The 26845-nt window shown below is 37.6% G+C and overlaps 1 protein-coding gene across 1 annotated transcript in view; it reads right to left on the minus strand.

Moving 5' to 3' along the window:
- GRM7 (glutamate metabotropic receptor 7) overlaps positions 1–26845 on the minus strand; it is a 421378-nt gene that overhangs the window by 273025 nt on the left and 121508 nt on the right. Inside the window, exon 2 of the mRNA XM_088134322.1 lies at positions 16427–16643. Coding sequence (XP_087990448.1) covers positions 16427–16643 — 217 coding nt within the window. The remainder of the gene's footprint in view (positions 1–16426; positions 16644–26845) is intronic.

The raw sequence follows: 26845 nt of genomic DNA on the forward strand, positions 1-26845 counted from the left end.
CATAAAGGTAGGGTAAGAGTATCAGAATGGAAGCAACATTGCTGACATTAAATCCATCGGGCAAAAGGAGAAAAATGGAGATGCATTATAAAAATAATTAATTGGAAATGGCTATGAGGATTGTGGAGATTATGGGAAGAATCAAAACTTATTTAGGGAATTAAATGTGAAATTGATGCTAAATTATATTGAAAGGATGTCCTTTCTTGGCAAAGTATGTCTGGACATGCCATTTCTGTCTGGAGAGCAGCTAATCAGAAATTGCTGTTCAGAAAAAGCAATACTTAAACAAACTTTTGCTTAGCCTTCATAAACAGAACTTTAAAGGAAAGGCAGTGTTATTCCTACTTAAGCTAAACCCCCTCATCCTCATTAAAGAAGGCTCATGAGGGCTCTCTTTATCAGCATCTAGTACAAAATCCAGTTCATGTTTTCCTCTTGATTTTAATCTGAATGCTGTTCCGGCTCTATGGTAGTGACTGAGCCCTCATCAAAATGAGGCACTTTAGACAGAGTGTCTGGGTCAGCGTCCATCTTTTCCCACTGGCTTTTCCATTCAGTCTTCACAGCATGACTTGCATGATTACCATAATAAAAAACTGTCCCCTGGAATGTGTCTCAAACGTTGTGTTGCTTTTCCATTTACTAGACACGGCAGCAGAAAAATCAAAAGTAATATCGCTTGTGGAATCTATCAACAAGTACTCATATATCCCAAGAGTCTGAAAATCAGATTTGGAAATCTAATTTCTCTTGAAATTATTTTTAGATTTGCATGTATCGTCTGGCACAAAGGATTGGTTGGTTTGTTTTTTAAGTAAAAAAAAAAAAATTCCTATTCCTCCAGGACCAGGGTAGGCAATTTGGCATTCTCTGGATCTCCTAGAACCCCTTGCAGATAAGCAACATATACTAGCTGGGCTGATTGATGCTGAAGTCCAAAATAACTGGAGGCATTAGGTTGCTTGATCTTGTTAGAATAAAGAGGATATGTGGGAACACAATACCCTTTTTGGTGAAAGCATTCAATCTTTGATTTCCCTTTTGCTCATAGTCAAATAATGTATTCCTCTTTGTAAAAGCAAACCACTATAATCAGTACCATCTTCATCATCATCATAAAAAGTTGGCTTAGGATAAAATAAGTGTTGCTTTGAGGAACTTTAATTCATAAATTGATTCTGGTTCCTTTCCACAATAATTTGAGTTACTTCAACATGGGTCAAAAATCCACTTTAATATAATCTTGTACATGCTAGAAAAAAATTACTTTGTTGGAGTTCTTTTGAGCTAAGAACTCTAACAAAATACTGAGTTAATGCAAAAGCAGATTGGTAATTAAATTCCAATCCATACATTAGTCCAGGAAGTGAAAGTCAGGTCAGCGTATATCAAAATTCACAATGACCAAATACCTCAAGAATCTTTACATGAGATACCTGTTTTTCTCTGTTAAGCTGCGTTAAATTCAAAATGAAGTTTACACTCCTGTGGCCTATGCTTCAAAATGTCTTCTGAGAGCTGCTTCTGTTCTCATATCAACAAACATGCCTGAAACATCCTTCTTCCTTCTTCTGCTGTAACAATAATTGCCACAGACATGGTAGTTACCATGAAAACATTAACTGGAAGAATCACAGAAAGTTCCACACACTGATAAAGTCTAGAGCTGTTTCGTTAACTTATTTCCCCTATAAAAGATTACATTGTAGTTACTAACTCAAAGTCATATACTGTGATTACTGACTTACAATCACGTAAGTCAATGCTTTATCCTGGTTGGTCAGCAGGGTCCCAGAGTCTGCAACTAGTTTCCCTTCCTGGTAAAGAGGAAACAGCATTGCTCTTCATGCTTTACACTTACATGGAGGAGGAGGCCATGTCAGTAGACCCATTTTCATTTTGCTGACTATAATTTAAAACGCCTTTTTTATGTATCCATGCATGATGCACCAAGATTATATGGCCAACAATGTGCTGTTGTGGAATAATGATTCCATGCCCATTTTGTAGGCAAGATCAACAGGTAAAGAAAAAGGTTTATTCAGCAATGATTGTTGGATCTGTCCCACCAGAGCAGATACCAGCATCAGAATGGTCATATTACTTATAAACATGCATAGCACAATATGTCCATTTATCATTTGTTTAAGATATGCTTTTGCCTTATATGGCCAAACTTTACATTTTTTCATATACAAAGTCACTTTGTTCCCTATATAGTCTTCTATAATGTTTACTGGTCACTTCCCATCCTAGAATATCCTGATATGTGTATGCTGATTTATTACCTTGGTTCCCTTCTATATGACCTGTCCGTTTAGTACTAATGGAGAAAAGCCTTTTATTGGTCCCTACAGGACCCATATTCTATGTTCTGCCAGTAATGTCTGATGACCTATGACAGAATTCCATTTACTTTGCCCAAACATGGAGCAAAAATATGTATTCTTGTGCCAAAATTAATCCATGAGCCATACCTACCATTTGTGAGAAAGTCATTTTCTTGTGGAATATTAGGACAGACACAGAGCGTGACAGTAGTTTTCCCTCCATGGTTATTTATCAGGAAAGATAGCTAGAGATAGGTTGGCCAGGAGCTACAACTGTCATGACCACTCCACACTTTTATGCATTTACTTCTTGTGTGGTTCCCAGACTTTTAAAAATGCAAGAGACTGTTTTGTAAAGAGCCAACTGCAAAACTTCCTGTTATCAGTGAAAAGATCCACTTCTTTGCTGGTACCGTACATTGGAAGACTGTGTGAAGGAGAATCTGGAATTTTCTGCCCTAATGTACATGATACTTCTGTTCTAAATTCAACATAGCTTACTTGCTGAAATTTTTGTACCCTTTTCACGTCAATAAATCTTGCTAAAGAGAACTCTGTGAAATTGCATTTGGGGAAAAAAAATCACTTTGGATTGCAGCAGCTACAAAAGAGCCTGTCACATATTTCCACAACACTCTCTTCATTATGCACAAGCACATTGCACTGGGAGTGTTCATGGGGCCAGACCTGACAAAGGAAGTTATATTCCGGTTTTGAAACCCAAGTTCCCCAGAAAGAATGGTTTGCTTTCAGAACCTGGTTGCAGGAAAAAATGTTGGATTGCATTTTAAAACTTTGTACTGCGGTCTGATACATACACAATGGGCAATGCCTTCTTACTTGGTAGTAAGCTTTACTGAACATAAATAGATTTTACTTCTGGGGAAATATATACAATGAAATCTCAGTTTACTGGACCATCTGAGGAATAGGGAATTGGTTATTTTCAATTGTCCAGTAAGTCAGAGAGTATATCATCACAGCCACTTGTGTCATATGTGTGATGACATTATTACACCAATGACATTATTTGTTTCATTATATATTATTTTCATGATGTCGTTCCACAAGTGGCATACATTAATACAAATTTCATCATTGGCATCATTTGGATAATGATGTAAATTACCATGGAAGTTTGGTCCACTGCAGGCCAAGTCCATTGTATCAAATCCAGTAAACTGAGGTTTCATTGAATAGCTAATTATCCACATAAATCAGTCATTTCAGATATACATACCCAGGTGCAAGAAGCAAGACAGGGAAGTCACTTCTAAAACTAATTGAAATATTGAACTATCCATACAAAAACAACAATACGCAGTTAATCATGAAAGTTCAATTATTTCTACGGTTCTGGTATTAAATGTAGGCAGCAGATGCAGGAAGAGATGCCAGTCTCTCATCATGACATCATGGGTAAAAGTAAGAACATTGGTAGTTAAGTTTCTCCCAAACTGTGGGCCAAAAAAAAAAAAGTATATTACATAGGCAATCTAAAAGGGCAAGAATAAAACAGCTCATTAAGAGGGAGAGGATATGTCCTGACTATGCTTTTTCATTATATTTAATAGAGGACTATTGCATGATTTATTGTCAATGAATTTTTATTTTATTATTAATAAATTATTTTAACCTACTTTCTATTCTGCCTTTGAGAATATCAAAAATGGATCTCAAAATTGAGTTTTTTGTGGCTTGCAATAGATTTTTAGTCATCTCTCCCCCCCCCCCCCCATGGTTTGCCAATGTGCATTAGTATACAAAGGCATATTAATTCAGATGCATAATTGCATCATTTTTTTTTACTTTGATTTAATCAACATATGTATGCAGAAATATATATTGACCAAATCACAGTACAAAGTAGAATGGAAATAGAATGGAAATAAGAGGATGTAGCCTTAAGCTAATTTATTTAAATTAATAAATACAAAAAAGGGGAGGAGAATGTCAATCAAAATGCATGGTTCAGCAGTAGATTTTTATTCTTTGTTCTCAGCATTCTGAGTCTGCAGAAGTAAAAATGATTCCACTTTATTTGTGTGTGTGTGTGTAAGTGGAAACAGATCAATTCAGATGCTATCCAATTTAATACAGTGCCAAACCTGAAAGGCAATTCAGAAGCTGAAAGTTTAATCTTCCATTATGTAGTACAGAAAGCCTATATTGAGCTATGAATTTTTTATATGTTAGCAGAATTGGGTGGTGGAGTCCTTGGAGTTCTCTGAGCTTGGTTGCTTTCTTGCAGACGTTTCTTTACCTGGCTAGGTAACATCTTCAGTGCTAGAAGGGAGTGGGGTTTGCTCTCTGTTTATATACAGTAGCTTCCCCTGTCAGTGTTGGTGGGGGTGTTGTTTTTCCTTGGTAGTTCCTAGATTAGGCTGTTGTTTACTCCTTGATTGTTTATCTGAGTTGGTAGTTCCTTGATTAGGGTTTACTGCTTGATTGTTTTTCTGGTGTTAATCCTTGCTTATTTGGATGTCGATTGCTGGCAAGGAGGTGTTCTGGTCTTTTTGTTTTCTTTTTATTGTCTCTTTTGAATAGTTTGTAAATGTTTAGCTCTATGTGCCTATTCTCATCTATAAGAATTGGGTGGATTTGGAAATATCCAACAGGTAGACTTTGTTGAGGGAATGAAGTCAGCCATGTCCCAGGCAATTATGTTCAGTGATTTTGGTGCTAGGTAACTTTTGTCCTTTCTACTTTCTACAATCTCCTAATTTTTGAGAAGTTTTCTCATTTGAAATCAAATGTGATTGTTCTGAACCTCCTTTGCCATACTTCATGTACCTACAAATTATTCAAAGCAAAAGTGCACAACCTACAAAAATTTGGAAAAAAAAAAAAGATGAATGAAATTGCCATCCTAACTGTAGCTGATCACTCTTTATATCTTATACACACATTTATTTTTATTTATTTATTTATCCATCAAATTTATATTACCACTTTTTTATTCAGGAGTAAAGCTTATTAATAAAATCAAAGATGAAATTATCTTTATATTAATTGAAGATGAAATTACCTTTAAAAATTGTGTCCAGTAATGATATCGATAAACACACTTAAACTATTAGCTTCTATGACATGTCTCTGTCTTCTGTAAACTGCTGAATCCAATTCAAATCTTTATCTCTTATTAGAAAGCCAGATCTCAACTAACTCAAAGTACCCATAATAAAAGTCACTGTGAAGAATTATGAACTCCAACAGGAAAAGTTAAGTCTGGATATGTGTCTAAAATGCTAACAAAAGAATAATGCTTTTAATACTTTGGCAGACACTCTGGGAAATAACTCAAAATTTCAGATAATTTGGCACAATTATCAGAGAGATGATTATAGATGTTTTATTAGCTGTGAAAAAGCCCTTTATTTGTCAAGAAAAGTGTAGCTTTGAAAAGGAAGACAGGACTATCAGATACTCCAAAATTCCTTCTTATTCCAGAAAATACTTTCAATAGTACCACTTCTGATACAACATCAGTATTACACAAGTAATAGTTGAAATATCATATGACAAGAGGGCTGTCCAGATTACTCTGCACACCCATATACTTCACCTGACAGTACCATTAATGGGCATAATACGGTGCATTAAAAAAAGACCTTAAACAAATATGTACACATACAGATGCAGTAGCTCATGAGATACCTTCATGTGCCGGACCTCTACATATATGCTTGGTACACATATAAGGATCCCTTATCTCATGCCCACAAATTACGTGACCAGCATGGTGCAGGATCACTATCTGCATCAACAGCAGGTAAAACTTTTTAAAGAAGTTTAAAAGCTGAGCTATCCTGATACTACCATCACCATGAATGCTATAGAATTCCCAGAGCCAGGAATGATACATTAATTGTAATTTTTAAACTGGAACAAAATACTGTCTTTTATTGTTGCTATTATTGCATCAGTTGTGGCAGCTGCTTTTGTAGCCCACTTAGAGTTGCCTTGACTGTAGCAGATTATGCATTCATAAATAATAAATAAATAAAAACTGGACATCTTTCTCAAACGTTCTCCCTTTTGAACAATTTCCAATTTCAGGAATGCAAAATCAACCAGGAAAAACAGTCATAATGTAAAAGATGTATCCAACAGATAGCATTCAGACTTTACAATATTTTATAATTATATCTGATTAAAAAATATCCACATTCAGTTGTGAAGATATATTCCTCATCCCCACAATATGTCTCTTTTCTTTCTCTCCTTGCCCTCACTCCCATTTCTACTATTCTTATGCATGAAGTCAGAATAAAAGTTGTTCTTGAGAAAATATCCGCTTTCAAGGGAATGTATAATTGGCCAGTTGCAACCAAATTGCACTCCAGGCATTGGAAAGACTGAATTTATGCAGCTCTTTTCTAAGACTGCATTTTCTAAAATTCAGCTTTGGTAACTGCAAGAATGTTGTACAGTTAGTCATGGAAAAATTATTTCACAGCATCCATTCAAATGTGAACAGCTGGATTTTCCATGTCAGTCTGCACATATAATAATTCTAACAGCAGATGACATACAGTGGTACCTCGGGTCACAAACGCTTCTGTTCACAACCAATTCGGGTCATGAACAGCACTGTTCGCAAAATTTTGCTTCCATTTGCGAACTCCGCATCGGGTGATGAACAGGATCCGCGGCCATTTTCCCTGCTGACACACGCGGTCATGGGTTCCTGTAGGGAGGGGGACTCTCTCTCCAAACAATAACCGCCTCCCCACCCGCCTTCCTGTCCTCCACGCCTCAAGCAAGGTTAGTGTTCTCTCTCTTCATACTGTACTGTACTGTACTTTGTGTCATATTTTTGTGGTTTAAAAAAAAATACATATGGTTCAGAATGGATTAACCATATTTACATTGAACCTTATGGGAAAATTTGATTCGGGTCGCGACCAATTCGGGTCGCGACCAGAGTCACGGAACGAATTAAGTTCGTGACCTGAGGTATCACTGTAGTTGCATACTGAAACTGTTACATGGTTAGAGTGTGCCTGTAAGTGCATGCAGGGACAGAGTATAGACCAATGTTGTCCAAACTTGGCCACTTTAAGATGAGTGGAGTTCAACTCCCAGAATTCCCCAGCCAGCCACCCAAGTTTGGACAACACTGGTATAGACAGTCCTCTACTTATAAACTTTTGAGTTATGAACTTTTGCTGATATGAACGAACCTGTCCACAACTCCAGCCTAGAAGATTCCAGAAGGTGAGAGAAGGCCGGAGAAGACAGGAAAGGCTTAGTTTAGTGCATGCCACATACGCATGCTTGGCAGCACTGTCTTGCATTGAGAGGCATATTTTACAAACAGCAATGGACTTACAAACAGCATCTTGGAATGTAACCTGTTCATAAGTAGAGGACTGTTTGTACAGCTTTAACCTGCCTGAAATGTAATAGTATATATGGAGTAACATATGTCACGTGCATTAGTCACTTCCTGACTGGATTACTGCAGTGCACTCTACAGAGGACTCACCTTAAAGACAATCCAGAAGCTGTAACTGGTCCAGAATGCAGTGACACATACAGTTCTGGGTGTCCTGAAATTCACCCAAGTCACACTACTGCTGCTTGAGCTGCACTGGCTCCCAATTGCATTCTGCATGCAATTGAAGGTTATCACGTTAAAGCCTGCTGGTTGTCACCTTTAAAACCCTGCATGGCACAGGGCATGTTATTTACAGGACCACCTCTCCTCGAGGGTATCTGCCCATCCCACTAGGTCAGATAGGGTAGGAATGCTCCTGGTCTCCTCCCTTACATGATTCCATCTGATGGGACCTGATGTGCCTTCTCTGGAATAAGCCCTCTGGAATAGCCTTCCACTGGAAATTTAAGGGGTCCCTACCCTTTTAGCCTTCCAGAAGGCTGGGAAAACCTGGTAGTTCCCCCAAGCATTGGGTTAGGAAGGGGGTCTAGTCAGGAGGGTAATAGTATGGTTGGTTTGCTGTCTGGTGGGAAGGGTGTTGTTGTTGTTGTTGTTGTTGTTTTTACTAGTGGTGAGCTGCCTAGAATTATTTTATGAGATAGGTGGCTATATAAGTGCTTTAAATAAATAAATTTATTTATTTATTTTGTCCCCGCCTATCTCCCCCCAATGGGGGACTCTGGGCGGCTCACAACTCATTAAAAACAATAAATAAATATGCAATTAAAAGCCTATATACACAGTTACAAAAGATGAAAGAGAAAGTCCAGGAGACCGATGGTTCAGGGGCTAGCCTGAATGCGAGGCCTCGAAGGGGCTACTCAACCCCACACTTGATGACTTCCCTCCCTGCCCCAGGCCAGATGGCAGAGCCAGTTCTTCAGATCCCTCCAAAAGGCCAGGAGTGAGGGGCCCTGTCTCACCTCCGGGGGCAAGATACTGTATTCCACAGGGCGGGGGCTACAGCAGAGAAGACCCACCTTCTGGACCCTGCCAGTCAGAGCTCTTTTGCTGAGGGGGTCCAGAGCATGCCCTCTCTGTGTGATCGGGTGAGATGGGTTGAAGTCGTGGGGAAGATAAATGATAACAATAAAGACAAAAAGTATACCAAATAACATACATTAAAAACAATATAATCAAAAAGGCCTATCACAATAATGTCATCATCACAATAATCCAGAACACAGAGTAAAAACACAAATGTTCTCTGTGGGAAAAGCTGGAGTGGAAAAATAGTTTTTTAAATTCTTTTTTAAACAAGCCAGAGCAGGGGCAGATTGAATAGAGGGGAAATTAATTGCATGGTTCTGGGCCATTGGAAACAGCCTGGCCCTGGTCATCCTGCCAGGTATTTTGTATTGCCCTTCCCTTTCTAGAAGTAGCCCTTTTCCCCATTTTATTATGTTACATGGGTAGACTAGGCCTGTCAAAGCTTTTAGGGATATTAAATATTATTACTAATGTCTTGAGAACAAGAGTATTTTTTTAAGGGGAATTTTTCATGGCCTGACAGAGATTGCCCAACATCTGCAAACCAACTGTCACTCTCTACTTTATATGGAAGGCTAACAAACTTAAGTCTAAGCAAACTGTCAGGAGGAATTAATGTCACCCACAAAGGGCCCTCTCAACCAAGGAGTAAAGAGCCTGTGCTTTTACTGTGAAGATGGCATGTAGCAGAAAAGAAAAAGATCTCCACAAGATCAACCATTATAGCTAATTACATCAGGCCTCTCTTCAGACAGGCCAGAGAAAAGAATGAAACACAAGACATGCTTTCAAGAGGTCTGTACACACAGAGTTGGGAACCATTCTCACCTGACAGAAGATGGATGGATGGATGGATGGATGGATGGATGGATGGATGGATGGATGGATGGAAGATAGAGATATAGATAGTGGAGTCCTTGGGGGTCTCTGAGCTTGGTTGTTCTCGTGCAAACTTTTTGTTATTTCATTACCCAGCTAGCATCTTCAGTGCTAGCTGGGTAATGAAATGTTTGCAAGAAAACAACCAAGCTCAGAGAACCCCAAGGACTCCACAGTTCAACCCTGAGTTACATATGTTTTCTTCTATAGATCTAGATAGATATGTCATGTGTAAGGTTTGCCCCGTTCGACAGAGAAACTCCCGTGACACGTGTGGTTCACAAAAGAGGTTTACTCATGCGTAACGTAGCAGTCACAAGCAAAGCCAGGACTGGCTTGGTACATTTACATTACACCTTTATAGTTGTCTCAATCCCCCCGCGGGCCCCGTTGCTAGGTTACATATTACAAATTAGATTGCAGATTGCCCCTGTAATCCCCCCCTTCTACTGGAATGGCAGGTTCAGCCCAGTTCTCTTGTTTCTTTGATTGTTGTTGCCTGTGGCTGGTCGTTGCCTTCGTTGGGGCTTCTGTCGCGCGCACAGCCGGGGCATCCCCTCACGCGCTGATCTCTTCCTCAGTTCCGCGGCTCTCTCCTTTGCCTATAGCGCCCGCGGCCCTCTGGCATTAACACATCGCATCCGCTCCAGATTAGTGAAGTGGCGCCAGGGGGCCCATTCATTAGCTTGCGGTTTTGCATTTCCTCTTTCTGCGCTGGCGCTCGAGCGGTGAAATTGACTAAGGCGCGGCTGGGCAAGTTCCTAGGCGTGCTGGGCAAGTTCCTAGGCATGCGGTGCAGGCTGAACCTGACATCATGGACTTTTTAGCATTAAAATGCTATGGTCTGCAGGAAGGACAGCAACTATGTGATGAATTTTTGTGTAAGAAAAAAAGTGTATGGGGCTAAAAATTAAAAATGCATGAGACAGAAACTCTGATTTTTAAAGGGTTGTTTTTAATCATTTGCAATGGTTTAGGTGCTGCTTGGGTTATGTAAAGATACATGGCCTGTCTCAAGTCTGGATCCACTCTTGGAAAATAATACAATGCATCTTGCATTGCCTGTGGGATAGTGCAATCAACTGAATTTTAGAACACAGATATGGGGGGAAATCCTTCCCCATATAAATAAATGGTTATAAATGGCTGTAGATTAGATTTTCTGTCATTAAAGTGGGATGAAATTTGCAGAAAATATAGCATATTGTAAGTGGAGGAAGCATGCCACATTGCACTGAAAATTATGCAGGGCCTTTTAAAAACTGTTTTAAATGTGCCTAATTTAGATAGGTAAATAGGCAAATGGTAGAGAAATAAAACAGTTTCCACCCCCCAAAAATCCTATTCTGAGAAATTTCTGTAGCTAATTTCAGACAGATTGGGGGGTGGGGGTGCAAAGGGAAGTTTATGGCAAGGAATAAATTAATAGATAAGGCCTAACAGTTTGAGTTACAGTGAGGAAAAGGTCTAAGAGAATAAAAAATCTAATAATTAAGCCAGTCAAGTAGATAAATCAGCCAAATACTTACTTAATTACTTTAAAAGACTTGTATGGCTATCCATCTTGTGAAACACAACTCTGGGTGTCTCACAACAATAATAAAAGCCACAACAATATTAGAAAACCAAAGACAATCAAAACAATAAAATATTGTCTAAAGATGGGACCTAAAAAAGTGAGGTGAGGAAATAGTTAAATTCTTCCAAGGTTTTTCCACTGTTGTCCCCAGGGTGCTATGATCAGAGCAGCTGATGGCAGTCTGATTGCAATGATCACTCAAATTTAAAGCCAATCCTGTTAGATGTTGAACCTAACACTCCCATGAAAGTGTTACAGAATACCAGGAAGCCAAAAGCAAAACAACGTATTTATCTAGTTTGATTGGTGATGGCTTCCTTTTCATTCAGCATATTCCCAAACTGCTACATACTGACAGTGCAGCTTTGTGGAGGATCTTGAAACAGTTATAAGGCAATTTAGAGACAAATTTCCATGTCAACTTCAATTTTCAAAAATCCCACTTTGCTCCACTCTACTCTGGATTCTTGTTGACATCATCCACAACTTACTGAATACAACAATAAATAGGCCAGATTTAGACAGATAAAAGCATCCCCAGGGAAACATTCATCCTAATCATGAAATGGTTGGGATTCTGCAGAAAGTCTCAGCAGAAACTATTTCCATTCTATATCTGCTCTTACCCATTTCCTTCTGCTTCCTAGATGGCGAAGCTGGAGTAGATCCAGTTCTAGCTTTTGCACTGCTAAACCTCATGTATGATATGCTTACCCATGGTTAATCCAATATTCATGTCTCCACAAAGTAGGGTAAATTCTTGTTAAAGATATTGTGCCAAAACACTGTCTCAACATTTGTAATCCAGCCCTGTCCTCACATAGTACTAAATACCATTTGTTGCAATGTTGGATTAGGAAGAAAATTGCAATAGCTCATCCCATTAAATGATTGGTTTTCCAGTAGAGCTTGCTATTAGCATTCGATGTTACAATATTTTGCAAGTAGCTCTTCTGGATTACAGTGTTTTGTTTTGTTTTTTGAGCCATTACTTACATGAGACTGCCAGGGGAAACCAAGTCTATATTGCTTGCAGCCATTTTTTCAAAATAGGCATGAAGCCACCATGGAGATCAGTTTAATTTCCCTCCCAGTAAGATGCTTGAGAAAAAACAGAGCAATGGAGGCGAATATGTGTAGCTCAGGGTTGAACTGTGGAGTCCTTGGGGTTCTCTGAGCTTGGTTCTTTTCTTGCAAACATTTCATTACCCGGCTAGGTAACATCACTGAAGATGTTACCTAGCCGGCTAATGAAACGTTTCCAAGAAAAGAACCAAGCTCAAAGAACCTCAAGGACTCCACAAAAAACAGAGCAGTTTTTTTCTTCCATCCTGTTCATAGCATAAAGTCTCTTGAGGTAGATTGAACGAAAGGGCAGCACATAGCCTTTTGATTCCCTAGAAAACAGGATGTGCCACTGTTAGATTTCTATCTATTATCTGATGTATGAATGATATGGTCCCTTTTGCAAGAAATCTGTTAAATTTTCCCAATCCAAATCAGGATTTCTGAATCAAGGATACCTTTCTGGAAATAATCCTGGCAGGAATGTTCAGAGGGGATCAGATGTCTTTTAGGCTTAGAAGAAGTAAATATGGCAGCAAAAAAGGCCATCATGAAAATCCTTCATCTCCATAGATGATACGCAGCACTACATATATTCTTTAGATCAACATTTCAATCTGCAAGTTCAGAGTTCAGCAATTAAGTACCAGCTGTCAGCTCTTGCACTTGCACTTCTTGCTTATAGACTTTTTTCCTTTCTATTTCATGATTTGTGTGATTCCCAAAGTGTGACCTTATATCCAACCCAGAGGAAACACTGGAAAATACCAATCTGGACTGGATGAAAACTCTAATTATAAACAAATTTGAAGTGTGTTTTCAAATCATAACAATCCTACTTCCTATGTATCATAACTTTCGTCAACATGGTTGAAAAAGCTATTGGAAGGAGAGGGATTGATGGAATAACATTTCATGGATGGGAAGCAATAGTATCTATGTATAAGAAGTGAGACGAAACTGTGTACAATTCCACAGTACACGTCCAATCTCCAAGTCATTAAGCATGGTAAAATATGCAGAAAAGAGGAACAGTAGCTATGTTCACATATCATACTAAGCCAACATATTTAATTGTGCTTTGCTGAATAAACTATAGTGGTCTGTTTTAAGCTACAATGGGAGAGATCAGAAGTGGTGTGAAACCAAAAACAGATGGCCTAAGTGCTGTGTGTGAGCCCAGGCAGTATAATGAGGACAATGAATCCATCATGGAATGGATATAAAAAAGAAACCCAGCAAAATCAAACCATGAACTTGGAATATGAATTAGAATCCAGCAGATGCTGAAATAATTAAAAAAATAAAATGTAAACATTTTGAAACTGTTAAGCTCTATAACTGTATGATTAATTATTTTAAACAGGAAGGTAATGTGTAATGGTGGTCTTTTAAAAACTCTGATGTGTTTTTATGCTCTAACAATTATCAGCATTCCTGCAATCTAAATAAATTAATATGTATCCATTAGTACATTGAAAATATGGTTGAGTTATTTCTATAAGCACCTATTGGATATGTTGATGTTTATCTATCTATCTATCTATCTATCTATCTATCTATCTATCTATCTATCTATCATCTATCTATCTATCTATCTTAATCAGTAGGCAACTGCTACATATCTGCACAATCCAGAAATGCAAAAGCTGTAATTTTAGTTTTGGAAATGGATGAACTTGTATTTTTCATTATTAACTCACATTTCAGTTCTATCAGATCCTGAGATACTGAATCCCAGACATTTTCCTTCTCTAATGTTACATAAATATGCATTCAGACAAACAGGAAAATGCAAGCAAGTATCAACATCTTCTTGAAGACCAGCACCTAGAATTTTCCTTGTAAAGAGCTCTGTTTTAAACCATAGCACTGCCACAATTCTTACATGGATTATATGGAAGAGTAGAATACTTTTAATTACTCAGTGACGGTTTATAGCATTAGTAATTATGCAGATGCTGTTTAATATATGGATAATATAGGCAGACTGCAAAAATATAGATTCTGCTGCTATCTGACTTGTTATTTAATCTGATATCAAACAGATACTTCCTATAATTTATTATTGCACATTCTTCACATGACATGTTTTAGATTAAAAAAAAAAAACCTCATTGCATAGCAAATCTAGCTGGTAAATATTTAAAAGTAATTTTTAATCTAATATCATATATTTGCTTAATCTAGTTCATTTTAGCACAGTCTTTAGCATAAAAAATATTTAAAATAATTTATTTCAAAGTATTTCAGCTAGGAGTAGAAAACCGGTGGCTTTCCAAATGTTTCAGAAGCACTAATCCAATGATGAGTGATGCTGCATGTTACATTGTGGCAACATTTGGAAGACCACAAGTTCCCCATCCTGGATCTGGAGAACGATGTATTTACGAAGAATGGAATGACTTTCAACCACAGGATATAGCAAGGTATAGCAGTGGTTCTCAACTTTTCATATGTTAAGGCCCATCAATGACTTTATCAAAGTACCTGGGCATGTCCTCTTTCCCAATTTGGGCAGGTGAGTGGCTTCCCATCTAGACTGCTACTGAACACCACCAAGGTATTTGTTCCAATAGTGGAGAAACCCAACACTGTATGAAGCTTCTTGCACTTGATGTAAGTCTATTTGTTCTCTCTGTGGTCAAGGAACAAGCAAAACTAGAGAGATATATTAGGACGCTGGCTTGATTTCCCCCCCCATTAAATTATTACAATCTCATGTATGATACAATGCATATACAGCCTCATCAACATAATTAATGTGTTTTGTATATTTTTACAGTTATTGTGATATTTTACTGACCAATGCCATCTTTGGATTAATTTCTATGAATGTTCTCATTTTTATTTCAACTATTGTCATTAATATTCTTCCAATGAATGAATTCCAATTCCAATGAATACTTTAATCTAAATGTATCATATTGTTTTCTCAAGCTAGTAAGGCTATAACAAACAACCATGGCCAAAGCCTTTCATTTAATTAACTTCTCTTCATGTGTCCTTCTTTGTAAATCCACCAAATATTTTAAGAATTTGAACTAACAGAAAACTAGCTTCCCTTTACCCGCCTTCTGGAATGTTCCACGATGCTGAGAAAACACCTCTTTCAGAAACATTAAATAGCTGATATATTCTATTGTGGAGAAGCAGACTGGATATTTTTATATTAGTGGCTTTCAAACTGTGTTCTAAAGTATTCTGGGATGGTTTGGAAATTTGTCAGTGATTCATCAGTGAGATTCTCCACAATAGCAGATAAACTTAGATGGAAGAGAGCTTGCCTACATTTACTGATCTAGGTTATACTACACATCAGCAAAAGAATGTATCCTAATTCCAGAATGTGCCACATAATCTTGCTTGAACATTTCAGTAAAACGTGGGAAGAATTCCTTAGCATATCCCTTAAGAGGCAAAAGATTTCCAAGACATAAACATTTAAAAATCATTAATTTATTTTTTAAAAATTGGAGTATAGAGAGAGTATCTTCACGTACATCTAAACAGTCCTTGACTATAAAGCACCAGAATTTTGAACATCTTTAGGTTCCAAAATACGTTCTGTGAAAGCTTGTAGCTATTTCAGTACTACTTCAGAGCTAATAATATTTGATCCCTCAATCAGAAAACAAGAGATTTCCTCTTGAAGACAGCCCATCCAATTAAAAAAGTGCAAAGCTACTTGAAAAATACGCATGAACTGTCTGACATAAAGTTTGTATCTAAGAAATTACTGGTTTCAGAAGTACTCCTGACTTGAAGAGATAAAGACTCGATATGCTGAAGTTTTGCTTTGTACTATCACTCCAAAATATAAGGTTTCTAATAGTGGGGCATCAGAAACTTGATACAATTTCACCGTTCTATCTTTCCTTAACAGAGTATTAATGCCATTTAGTTCCTCAGACCCCTAAGTGATGAGTTCTGAAAATTCTTACAAAAATCAAAAACAGTTTGAAGGACCTTTGAAACAAAATTATAAAACACAGAACGGTTTTTTTAAACAAACAAACTTTGATTCTGAAACACACATTCACACACACAACTTTGTTCTGGGGTATTTATATAATAAAATATCATAATTATAATCTATATGGTGTTCTATTACATACAGAATTATTCCTCACCTACCTGACTCTCTGGAAATTTGTATAAAAGATTCCATGCCTTTTTCACCATAGCTGCCTTCAGAAGCTAAGGTGGAAACATAGTTCCATCCCAGGGCTCTCACGATGTCCACCATTGCCTGTGCCTGGAAGGAGTCTGGAGGAACAACCCGTGAGAAGAAATCGTAGCGCCGGTCATCACTTAGTTCTGGTGCAGTTGAAGCATAACTGATTTGGGGTATCTATAGGGAAAAGAACAGTTAATTGGAGTTATAAATTGATAAACTCAACACATGTACAACACAATTAGTTTGAGCTGTAATACAATTAGCCTTCCAGATGCTCATCTGTTACTTTCTATCTCCATCAGCCCTTAAGTGAAAGTCAATGAAGCTATCTTTTAAATAATTTTCATCATAGGAATACTAATTGGTAAGTATTACTTCTATCAGCCTCGAACCCCAAACTTTCATTAACTTTTTTGATGAAGGATAAGTCTATATGTCTGGATTTAACTGCAGATAAATCTTAGGCAAATGTAGTTGCTAAATCAATGTTATGCTGTGTGAATTGCCCCTAACATTTAAACATCTGTAGTGATTTTATATTTGAATTTCCTCTGGCTGCAAACTGCTAGCTATTGTATGCTACCATCATTTTGCATTGGTTGTCACCCATTTCATTAATAACAATTGTCTGCAATAACAATAAATTCAGTTAATCAGATATTGCTATCTCAAGGATGATGCCTCCCCAAACTCCAGTCATTTAGCAAGGTAGGACAACTTCAAGGAATAGTTCAACTGTTGAGTAAGGAAAATAGTTGCTTACTCAATGCCCTATGTCATACATTTCTTTGGCTCAGATAGGAAGGTGGCACAGGGATGGATAAGCAGAATTCTAAGGTATTTTAAATACAAGTTAACAGAGGATTTTTGTTTTGTTTTGTTTTCCTCTGTCTTTTACTGAAAAAAGGAAGCCTTTCCTGATAATATTTTCCCCAGCAATGTCCCCACGCCACAAAATTCTGAAAGATTCCCTGTATATTTGAGATAGACAAACAACCCTATGAAATGAAGAGGGAGGATCACTGCCATACTACTACCATGTAGAGATGTAGGGTTACTAATAAATCCCATTGGATTTATTAGGCTCAAGGGCCTCAAGGGCCTTTTCACACAGTGATGACAGCACTGTTGTGTGCACAATCTTGTACATTTATTAAAATATTTATCCTTCCTTCTGATGCTGAATTCAGATGGCCTCTCTATCTCAGGCAAAAAGTGGATACTCATCAAAGTACCAAAGTTCCAATATTGCTGGGGAGATTTATTTTATTTTTATTTCTGTTGAAAGAAAGTGCCAGAAGAAGATAGTATTGCCCACAAATGTTATTAAATGTGACTAGGCATCCTGGCATGATTTTGTTTTGCATAAGATTCAAAGCTGCACAGGGGTACACCCCCCTTGATGCTTGCCTTCCTTCTCTGAGTCATTGGGGCCTTCCTTCATTTGCACCTAACCATGGCACTAACATGCCCTGAAAAGATGTTTTCTGCCATCTCCCCATGACGTTGTCTTTATTTCATCCTCAGAATATGAGCAAAAGAGGCTTAAATCATCCTTAGTTCTTTCTATATTAAAGTAAGCATTTCCCTCCTTATTCTGACATTTCTCAGGGGCATTTCAAGGAAAGTAAAATCTGTTAGCTTTGTTACCTGTTACCTTGGAGGTAATTCAGGTGATTGCAATGACTTGAAGCACAGGTCATTGTCCCAAGTAGGCACAAACTAGACTGAAGTTCCCCAGAGATTTGAACAACACAATTAGGACTAAATATTTATTTTATTTCAGAAATGGTAAACATTGCAAACAGTTGACAGCCACTGAATAGTTTGAGGGCGAAACAACTTATATTCACTTCTAGTTGAAATCTAGCACTCTCTATTTCCATGTCTACCTTCCCACACATGTGCATATAATGTAATATTTGCCATCCATTTCTCAAAATCACTCATGAATGCAGTGGTTCTTAAACTGTTTGACCCAATTACCCCTTTTCTTTGTCCTGAATAATGTCATCACCCCCACAAAAACAAAACAAAACAGACTCTGTTGTTTTACACAAGTGTCTCCACAGTGGCAGTCCCAAACTGGATCCTCACAAACAAGCAACTACACATTGTTCCATTACCCCTAGGATATGCCCAAATTACCCCCTTGGGGGTAAAGCACTGCATTAATGGGTATTGCATGCTTACATTTTCTGCATTCCTTGCTGCTCTGAAAATTGCTTGCCACTTAATGGAATCCTGACTGCAAAGAGGCAGAATTAGTTTGGAAAATGGGGATAATGTAGTTTTGTGCTGACTTGAGGATGGGTAAGCAGCTCATCAACAACCCAGTAGGAGAAGGCCCTAACCCAGATTTGTTGCCCTTGCAAAAATAACAATAACAGAATCATCATCTCTCCCCCATTTTCCATTTCAATGGATTTCATCACAAAGTTCTTCTTCCTTTGAATGGCATTACTATGGTCAGATTACCATACAGGAGCGGGGAATACTGAAACCTGAAGGGTCTACAAATCTCCTTGATGTTTAGGCTCATACAGGCAGAGCCCATGCTGGTGAGGAAAGAGAAGGAGAGCACACAGTGGTTGGGGAAGAAATAAGGGACAAGACAAAGAGGCTGTGGAGAGTGGGAAAAATAAAGAATTGGAAATAGCACATAAGGCGCTCATGGTCACTACCCTTACCCCACATGCCTTGCTGAAACGCATTAAAACAAATGTTTTAAAGCTGTTTTGAAGCGATGCATTAAAACAAATGCTGACAACCAAAGGGAAAGAGATGATATACACTTGGACAATCCTTCAAAAAAGAGTGTGAAGCCAACCATAACCTTTTCTTGTAACTCTGGGGCAAAAAAAAAAAAAAAAAGAGCCACAAAGCAGTGACAACCGTTAGAGAACAAAAGACCACGTTGCCTTTAGTCTAAGTGGCCTGAAGGCTATTTCACAGAACATCTGTGCCACAAAAAAATTATAGAATGATGGTACATTTAATTAAGATGTGATACTTTTAAAACACACACATAAACAAACTAAGCATGCCCTATTTGGTATTACATTGTTTCTACTTTCTCCTTTTTTCTTCCTTTTCTCCATTTAAAAGCAAAGTTTGGATCATGTGGGAGAAGGGAGGGGAGGGGAGAGAAACGAAATAGACACGGGCAGAGGATGGGAAGGATAGTTGTAAACACCAAGATAAACTTAATAGGGAATCTGGCTTAAGATAAAATAATTTAAGACAGGAAGAGTTTGCTTCCAAATCCATCTGATAACAAAATCTGGCAACACCACATCTAATTGAAAACAAAGGGAAAAGCAGCTTGCCTTTGAAAGTTACAATTTTTTACAAGAAGAGAAAAGCGTATCAGTTTAATTGCCTAATGGAAAATAGGCAGCATCTCCATACAAACACAAAGGAAGTGCATTAAAGTGCTCTGTGTTCTTACACTCTCTGCTTTTTTCTCCATATGCATGAATTAGCCTGAATTCAATTTATTCTTCATGGGTTCTCAATTTGTCAATCCAGGAATTCTGACTTTAAAATAAACTACTTTTTTCAAGAAACATATAGTTCCGTGGATGGCTTGTATAATAATGTTTTTAAATCAGTTCCCATGCCTGAGAAATCAATAGTTTTTGATGTCTTGAAAGAACCACAGAAAATTTGTAGCTGGCTGGTTTAGCACTTTCTTTTAAAATACAGCTACTAGTTTATATATAAAAGTTAGTTCGGTATTTGCTAAAGTAGAAATGAATTTGCAGGAGACAGAGGAATTAAAATCTCAGGGTTTGGCATGGATTTCTATTTATGCCTACAGGTGCTTAACTATTTTTAATTTTTTAATTTTATTTATTTATATTTCAAATTTAGATACTGCCCATCTCACAAAAAGTGACTCTTATTGTCACATGAGCAGCATGGGCTTCTTTTAATCAGGAGTGAACAGGTTATATATGTGACCAACCAATCAACAAACTAACATGGTTATATTCTAATAGAAAGCTTCAGTAAACTGAACTTAATTTTCACTCTAAAGGCCTACTAAATGCTGTATTTTCTTTCTGTTAACACTTCTGCTTTGTATACCTGGCTGTCTATTCCATCTGTGAAGTTCTAAGGTATATTTTCTTGCAAAGACTGTTGTTTAAAATACTTCAATAACATGATAGGGTTTTTTTTTTATGCAATAATTAAGGGATCCTTTAGTTCTTAAATCTAAGGAAATTAATCTTTGTTTCAGCAAGTTCACAAATCATTCTCTTTTTTAAAAATACTAATCGTATAATACACATTTTGGATCATATTCTAATACTTTTCCAACTGTGCATGATGCTGCAGTTGTGTTTAAGAGAGGATACCCTGCTGCCATGGAAATGATAAGGATGTCAACAAAGCCATTGCCATGGCTTTGCTGTGAATTAAAGTTGAATAAAAAGAGATTGACAAGGAGACAGAATTTGCTAAAGAAGAATAACAAAGGAGATCATGGCCAATTCACACATTTCTTAATGGAAAGCTATGAGCAATAAATCTGTTGTATCAGCTCCCTAGGATTGTCAGGAAATGTTACCCCCATGTGAGTATTTAATCTTAAAACCATAGGTATGCTCAGAATGAGGGGTGGGGGCATCCATAACAAATTAAGCACAATGACATCTTTATCAAGATGCTGCAACTTATGTGTCAGACATTGGGATGAAAGCACATAAGGGCAGCATTTGTTTGATGATGTCACACATTCATCATGCTGTCCGATCCCAAGGTCTATCCCTTTGGGACATTTATATGTGATTATAACACAACACAAAGGGTAGAACTTGCATCATGACAGCACAACATTGCTTTTGTCTGACTTTGTTTTGACATTGCACAAAGATGCCACTGGTTTAGGGAGAGGTGGTATATGAGTAAGAATATGACATGGTATGCCAGATTTTAAAAAGTGTGGAGAGCATAGGGTCAATTTAGGACAATTGTGGATCAGGATAGAATCAAAACATTTATAATTTTAAAAGCTGTAAAGTAGCACCTAGCACTGTAATATAAGCAAGCAAAAAATGGAAGAGAGAATAGCCATTATTTGCACTTAATTCTGGCTGAGCTAGCCCCATTAGAACTTGGAATTATAAATTCTTATAAATTCTTGGTCTTAAATTCAACCAATAGTTCTCTGAATTTCTGAATGTAAGCTTACAGTAACGCAATACAGTCTAGGGGATTCTATTTTTTCCCTTTATTTCCCAAGCAAAAAGCCTTAGAAAACATTGACAATGTTATGAATGAATTAGTTATGGAAGACATAATACAGAAAACTGGTATAGTGGGATGGATATTTTAAAAGATGTGTGGGTTTTCAAGAAATTAGCCACTGCTTCTATTACTTTTCCCATCTTTCATGCAACAACTTACTGGTTTGTGATAAAAATCCTGGCAATAGCTGTGGAAGTAGCACTGAACCATGACATAATATGGATCCCTATTTTGGAAGGCAAATTAAGGAATATGGAACATATTCCATTCCATTTCCTAACATGTTCCACTGCTACCACTGAACTCCTTATATAAATAGGAAATAGTTATTAGACTAAGTAAGAGCACTAAAGGCAAGCCATTTTTGTCCTATATCTAGGGTTACCAGAGTCAAGCAAAAGGAGGACATGTCCTCTTTTTTGTCCTCACATCCTCCATCTAGTAGGCATTGCCTTAAAATCAAATATTGTCCAGCTTTTTGACTATCTTTTTTTTTTTAATGGATGGTTTTCACAACAGCAGTCATTCAAACATTTCTGTACTGTAACTTTGTAAATTGTCTGCTTCTTTCTTTCCCTCATCTGTCAACTTATCTGACAGCCTAGATTTACATTATTTAATTTACTTCCTGATTCCAGCAAACGGCTTCAATCCAGCCCCTTCAAATCTATAATCACTGTAGCCTGTACATCACATGACCCGTCCTACATTTCTATGGTGAAATTTGAAAAGCATGTCATTGATTCTAATTATCATGAGCATATGTTCTTGAAAATAAAGATTTGTTGGGAAAATTTTGCAAATGAAGAACCAGCCTTTAAGATGCTATAAAAAGTAATTTCATATACATGTAGACTCAAGTATATTTTTTACAGGTTTTTTTTTTTTTTAATGCTGTAAACAGTGTGTCCTCCTTTTCCCTCCATTTGTCTTCCTTTCCAATTGTTCATTTCCTCCTTTGCCACTTCAGATATCTGGTAACCCTACTCATATCATACTGAAATGAACTCCAGACTAGGGCTGGAAAAAGTAGCAGAAATATCTTGCCTCAGAGCTCTCTGGAGGAGAGGGCCTATGTTTTCTTTGGAACTATCCATTAGTTGAGGGCCAGTTTGGTCTAGTGGTTAGAAGCACCAGGTAGAAACCAGGAAACCATGAGTTCTAGTCCTGCCTTAGGCATGAAGCCAGCTGGGTGGCTATGGGCCGGTCTCTCTCTCAGCCCTAGGAAGGAGGCAATGGCAAACCACAGCCGAAATCTTGCCAAGAAAACTGTAGGGAATTGTCCAGGCAGTCGCCAGGAGTCAAGAGTGACTCACAGGCACTAACCCCCCCCCCCATTAGTAAGCAACTCAAACAATCCCACAAAACAATGGAAGATTGGATAGGCAACTTGAATGGTTTAAAAGAAATTAGCAATTATTAACAATGTATTTGTCTTTGTATTTAAGCTGTAGCTGTGCTTGAGTAACAGGGCCCTACCCATGCAATGTACTGCCAGGTTTGCTTTTTAAAGGAATTTATTTTCAACATATATACCTTTCAAAATCAAACAGTGTAATATATGGTTAGTATTGCCAGAAATATAAACAAATGCTTGCAATAAGCAGGAAAACTATTGGCAATATTTTCATATGTATATTATAATTCATTATTATTGTAATTTTTGTACAACCGACTACAAAATTGATTGAGGTGATCCCCTTGTTCTTCTTGAATTTCTTCTGATTGAAGATGTACTAAACAGTGTGACCATCATAACAGATGCAGTAAAAAGTAACTCTGGTTGATGAATAAAACTCAAGCCCAAAGTGGAAGAAATCAGAAGCTAGAAATATAAAGAAATAGCCTTTTCACAGAAAAGAAAGGAAGGCTCTGAAGACAAGTATTCCAGAGATATGCCTGATCCAGGATTTATAGTCCTTCTGAGAACCCTAAAATAAAGTGAAGTAAAATGGGGTAGTTCTCCCTTCCTCATCATAAACAGACATAATAATCTCCACATGAAAAAAAATATTCTGAGTTACAGACATACAGTATCTTTTTCTTAGCCATTGATATTTAAGGGAAAGTCATCATGATGCATCCCCAGACTGACAACACAACTGCAAAGGATTCTTCAGTCAATAATGTTGTTAGTCTTACAGATATTGTTTGGTGACAAATACATGTGTGTGTGTGTGTGTGCGCGCACGCACATCTGTCTTTGTTCCAAGGTGCTCCAAAGAAATAGAAAAATATTGTCAAATAACTAAGTATTGAAGGTTTCATTTTTTAATCCAGCAATCAGAGGTATCTGCAGGGAGGTGTCAAAAAAGTTAAGGTTATGGCCACAACCATTCAACCAAAGACCTCCCCCTTTTTTACATGGATCACCAGATGGCTGTGGCCCTCTTGAGCCCCCTGTGGACACTCCTGCAAGCCACAACAATGTAGAAATTGAAGATGCCTCCAGTTTGGTGAATCAATCCTCACACCACATCCCATCCATCAGCTGATTTCAGTCCAAGGTGCCAAAGGTTTCATGGCCATATTTTTGGGCTTTTTATCTAAACTAGGAGATACGTTTTAAGATTTAAGTTTAAGGGAAAACATTCAAATGTAGCATTTGTGAAATGACTTATAAATACTATCTTTCACTGTTTCCTCCTCCTCCTCCTCCTCCTTTATAAATTTATTGGCCGCCCAACTCCAGTGGACTCTGGGTGCTGCACAAAACTAAAAAGGCATAAAAATGGCTAAAGATATTAAATCTTGAACATTTGGTAAGAAAAGGATCCTGCACTTTGCAGTTTAAGCAAAAGTAGTCATTTAGCGGTGCTGATCTCATGGATGACAAGAAATTGGCAATGCAGATAATTTCCCACCACAGATTTACCGATCTTGCACTTCAGTTTCTGAAAAGAACCTAACACAAATCTGGAATTAATCTGATTGCTTAATTGTTGTCTTACATTTTAAGTGAGAGAGGACAAATTGACAAATGAGATATAACTTGGTTTGGTAAATATCATAATATTTGTCCTAGTAATCACTGACTTGCCCTGCCCTGTTCTTTTCCTAGTTCTTCACACCTTCTAAAGAACTACAGACATTAATAACAATATAAATGCAGTGTCTCATATAATAGAAATTAGTAAATTAATTTTCCTATCTATCTTTTTTGTTACGCAGATGGAATTTAATAAAATGAGACCAGCTTAAAACTTGTTTCCAGAAGAGTTGTCGGAAAACATTTTATAAAATAAAAAAAAGCAATTTCTTGAAGGATCATGTGCGATTAAGATAATACATGTGTGTATTGAGATATTAATGAGTCCCCACTGGGGTATTATTAAGTGCACAGTTTGCTCTAATTTCACTTTCAACTTCCTATTAAATTTTATTGATGTAGTTTCCACACAATAGGGGGAAAATGTACAAAAAAACAGATTCCTAACCTTTTGAACCTTTACTTAGTATTAATTTCCTCAGGATGAAATGGTGTCTGATAATTTAGTAAAAGCAAGTGAAGAAGTTTGAGTTGGGCACCAAAAATATCAGAATGCTTGATAAGCGATTAACACCATCCATTCTGAATTAGCTGACATCTTTAGTCATAGCAATGTAGAAATGTTCTTCTGACAGAGCTTAAATATCAGGTTTCAGAGCTGCCCTTTGTTTGCCAGTTTTTTCATTCATTACATAAGAAAGTGCTTTGGCATTTTGGCTGCAGTAAATAATTTTTTTTTAAAAAAATTCTGAATTAAGATTAGTTTAGAACTTGCTTCTATTTCTAGAACACTGATTCCTAGCAAGGAAAAAAAAAGTATAACTTCTGTTCTTAAATACCCAATAACATGACCCGGATGCAGTCCAATGGCATCTGCATTATTAGCACACCATTTTCCCCTCACATTGTTATACTTGAAAGTCCATAATTCTAGTGAGGATTGAAAAATTCCAGGATGGTGACATTCAGTCCATGTGCCTGGTTCAACGATAAAAAAAGATTTGCTGTCTAGTGTGATATTCAACCTATGCATTTTGTCCTCATCCCAAAAGAATTCTATTTCTCAGAGGAAAAGAGTGAAAAGCAAATGCCTGTCTAGCTCCTGAACCCCTGTAAACAGCTTATATGGTTGGGAAATTCCCCAAGAGCAGAAATGGGGTCTGGAGCATTGCAAGAAAAGGAGAGAGAGGGAAAAACCCATTGATTCATGCACCGTTGGAAGTCTATTTGTATAATGTTGGATTTTAACCAAATGTCTTAAATATACGCACTAAAAACAGAGATTTTTAACATGTTAACTCTTTATATCCCTTACCTATACAGTATCTCCACTGAAGATGGCATATTGCCTAAGCAGAATAAGAGTACTACAGCGATACCTCGGGTTACGAACGCCTCTGTTAACGAACTTTTCGGGTTACGACCAGCTCCGGCTGCAAAAATTTACCTCGGTTTGCGAACTCTGCCTTGGGGTACGAACAGGATACGCGGCCATTTTCCCTCCTGTGACACGGTCCGTGGCCATTTTTCTGCCCCTGACACGTGGTCTGCGGCCATTTTTCCGCCCCTGACATGTGGTCCACGGCCATTTTTCCGCCCCTGACACGTGGTCCGCGGCCATTTTTCCACCCCTGACACATCGTCCGTGGCCATTTTCCACCCCTGACATGTGGTCGTAGGGAGGGGGACTCTCCCTCCAAGCAATAGCCGCCTCCCTGTCCTCCACGCCAGAACGGATTAACAGTAATTACATTGAACCTTATGGGGAAATTTCCTTCGGGTTGCGACCAATTCGGGGTGCAACCAGAGTCACGGAACGAATTAAGTTCGTAAACCGAGGTTCCACTGTATATAGCTATTAAAATTATTTCAAAAGAAAGAAATGCCTGTCCTACAATATCCTCTTATAGTAATTTTTTTTAAAACATTAAACAATTTCTAGTTTGCAAATATTCCCTCTGCTTTACCTGCCCCTGTTTGACAGTTGCTAAAGTTATTTGTATTCAAACAGGACCCTATTTGCTCACATCACAGGTTTCCTGCTCTGTATCTTAACAGTGAATTTATAATGGAGCATTAACATTTCTTTACAATTGCCAGAGTAGGAAATATAGAGCATTTTTGCAGAAGC

This window comes from Python bivittatus, unplaced genomic scaffold, assembly GCF_059951505.1.
Source record: "Python bivittatus isolate LINGU-HERP-01145 unplaced genomic scaffold, Pbiv_v1 ctg000080_np1212, whole genome shotgun sequence".
In the NCBI taxonomy this organism is placed as follows: domain Eukaryota; kingdom Metazoa; phylum Chordata; class Lepidosauria; order Squamata; family Pythonidae; genus Python; species Python bivittatus.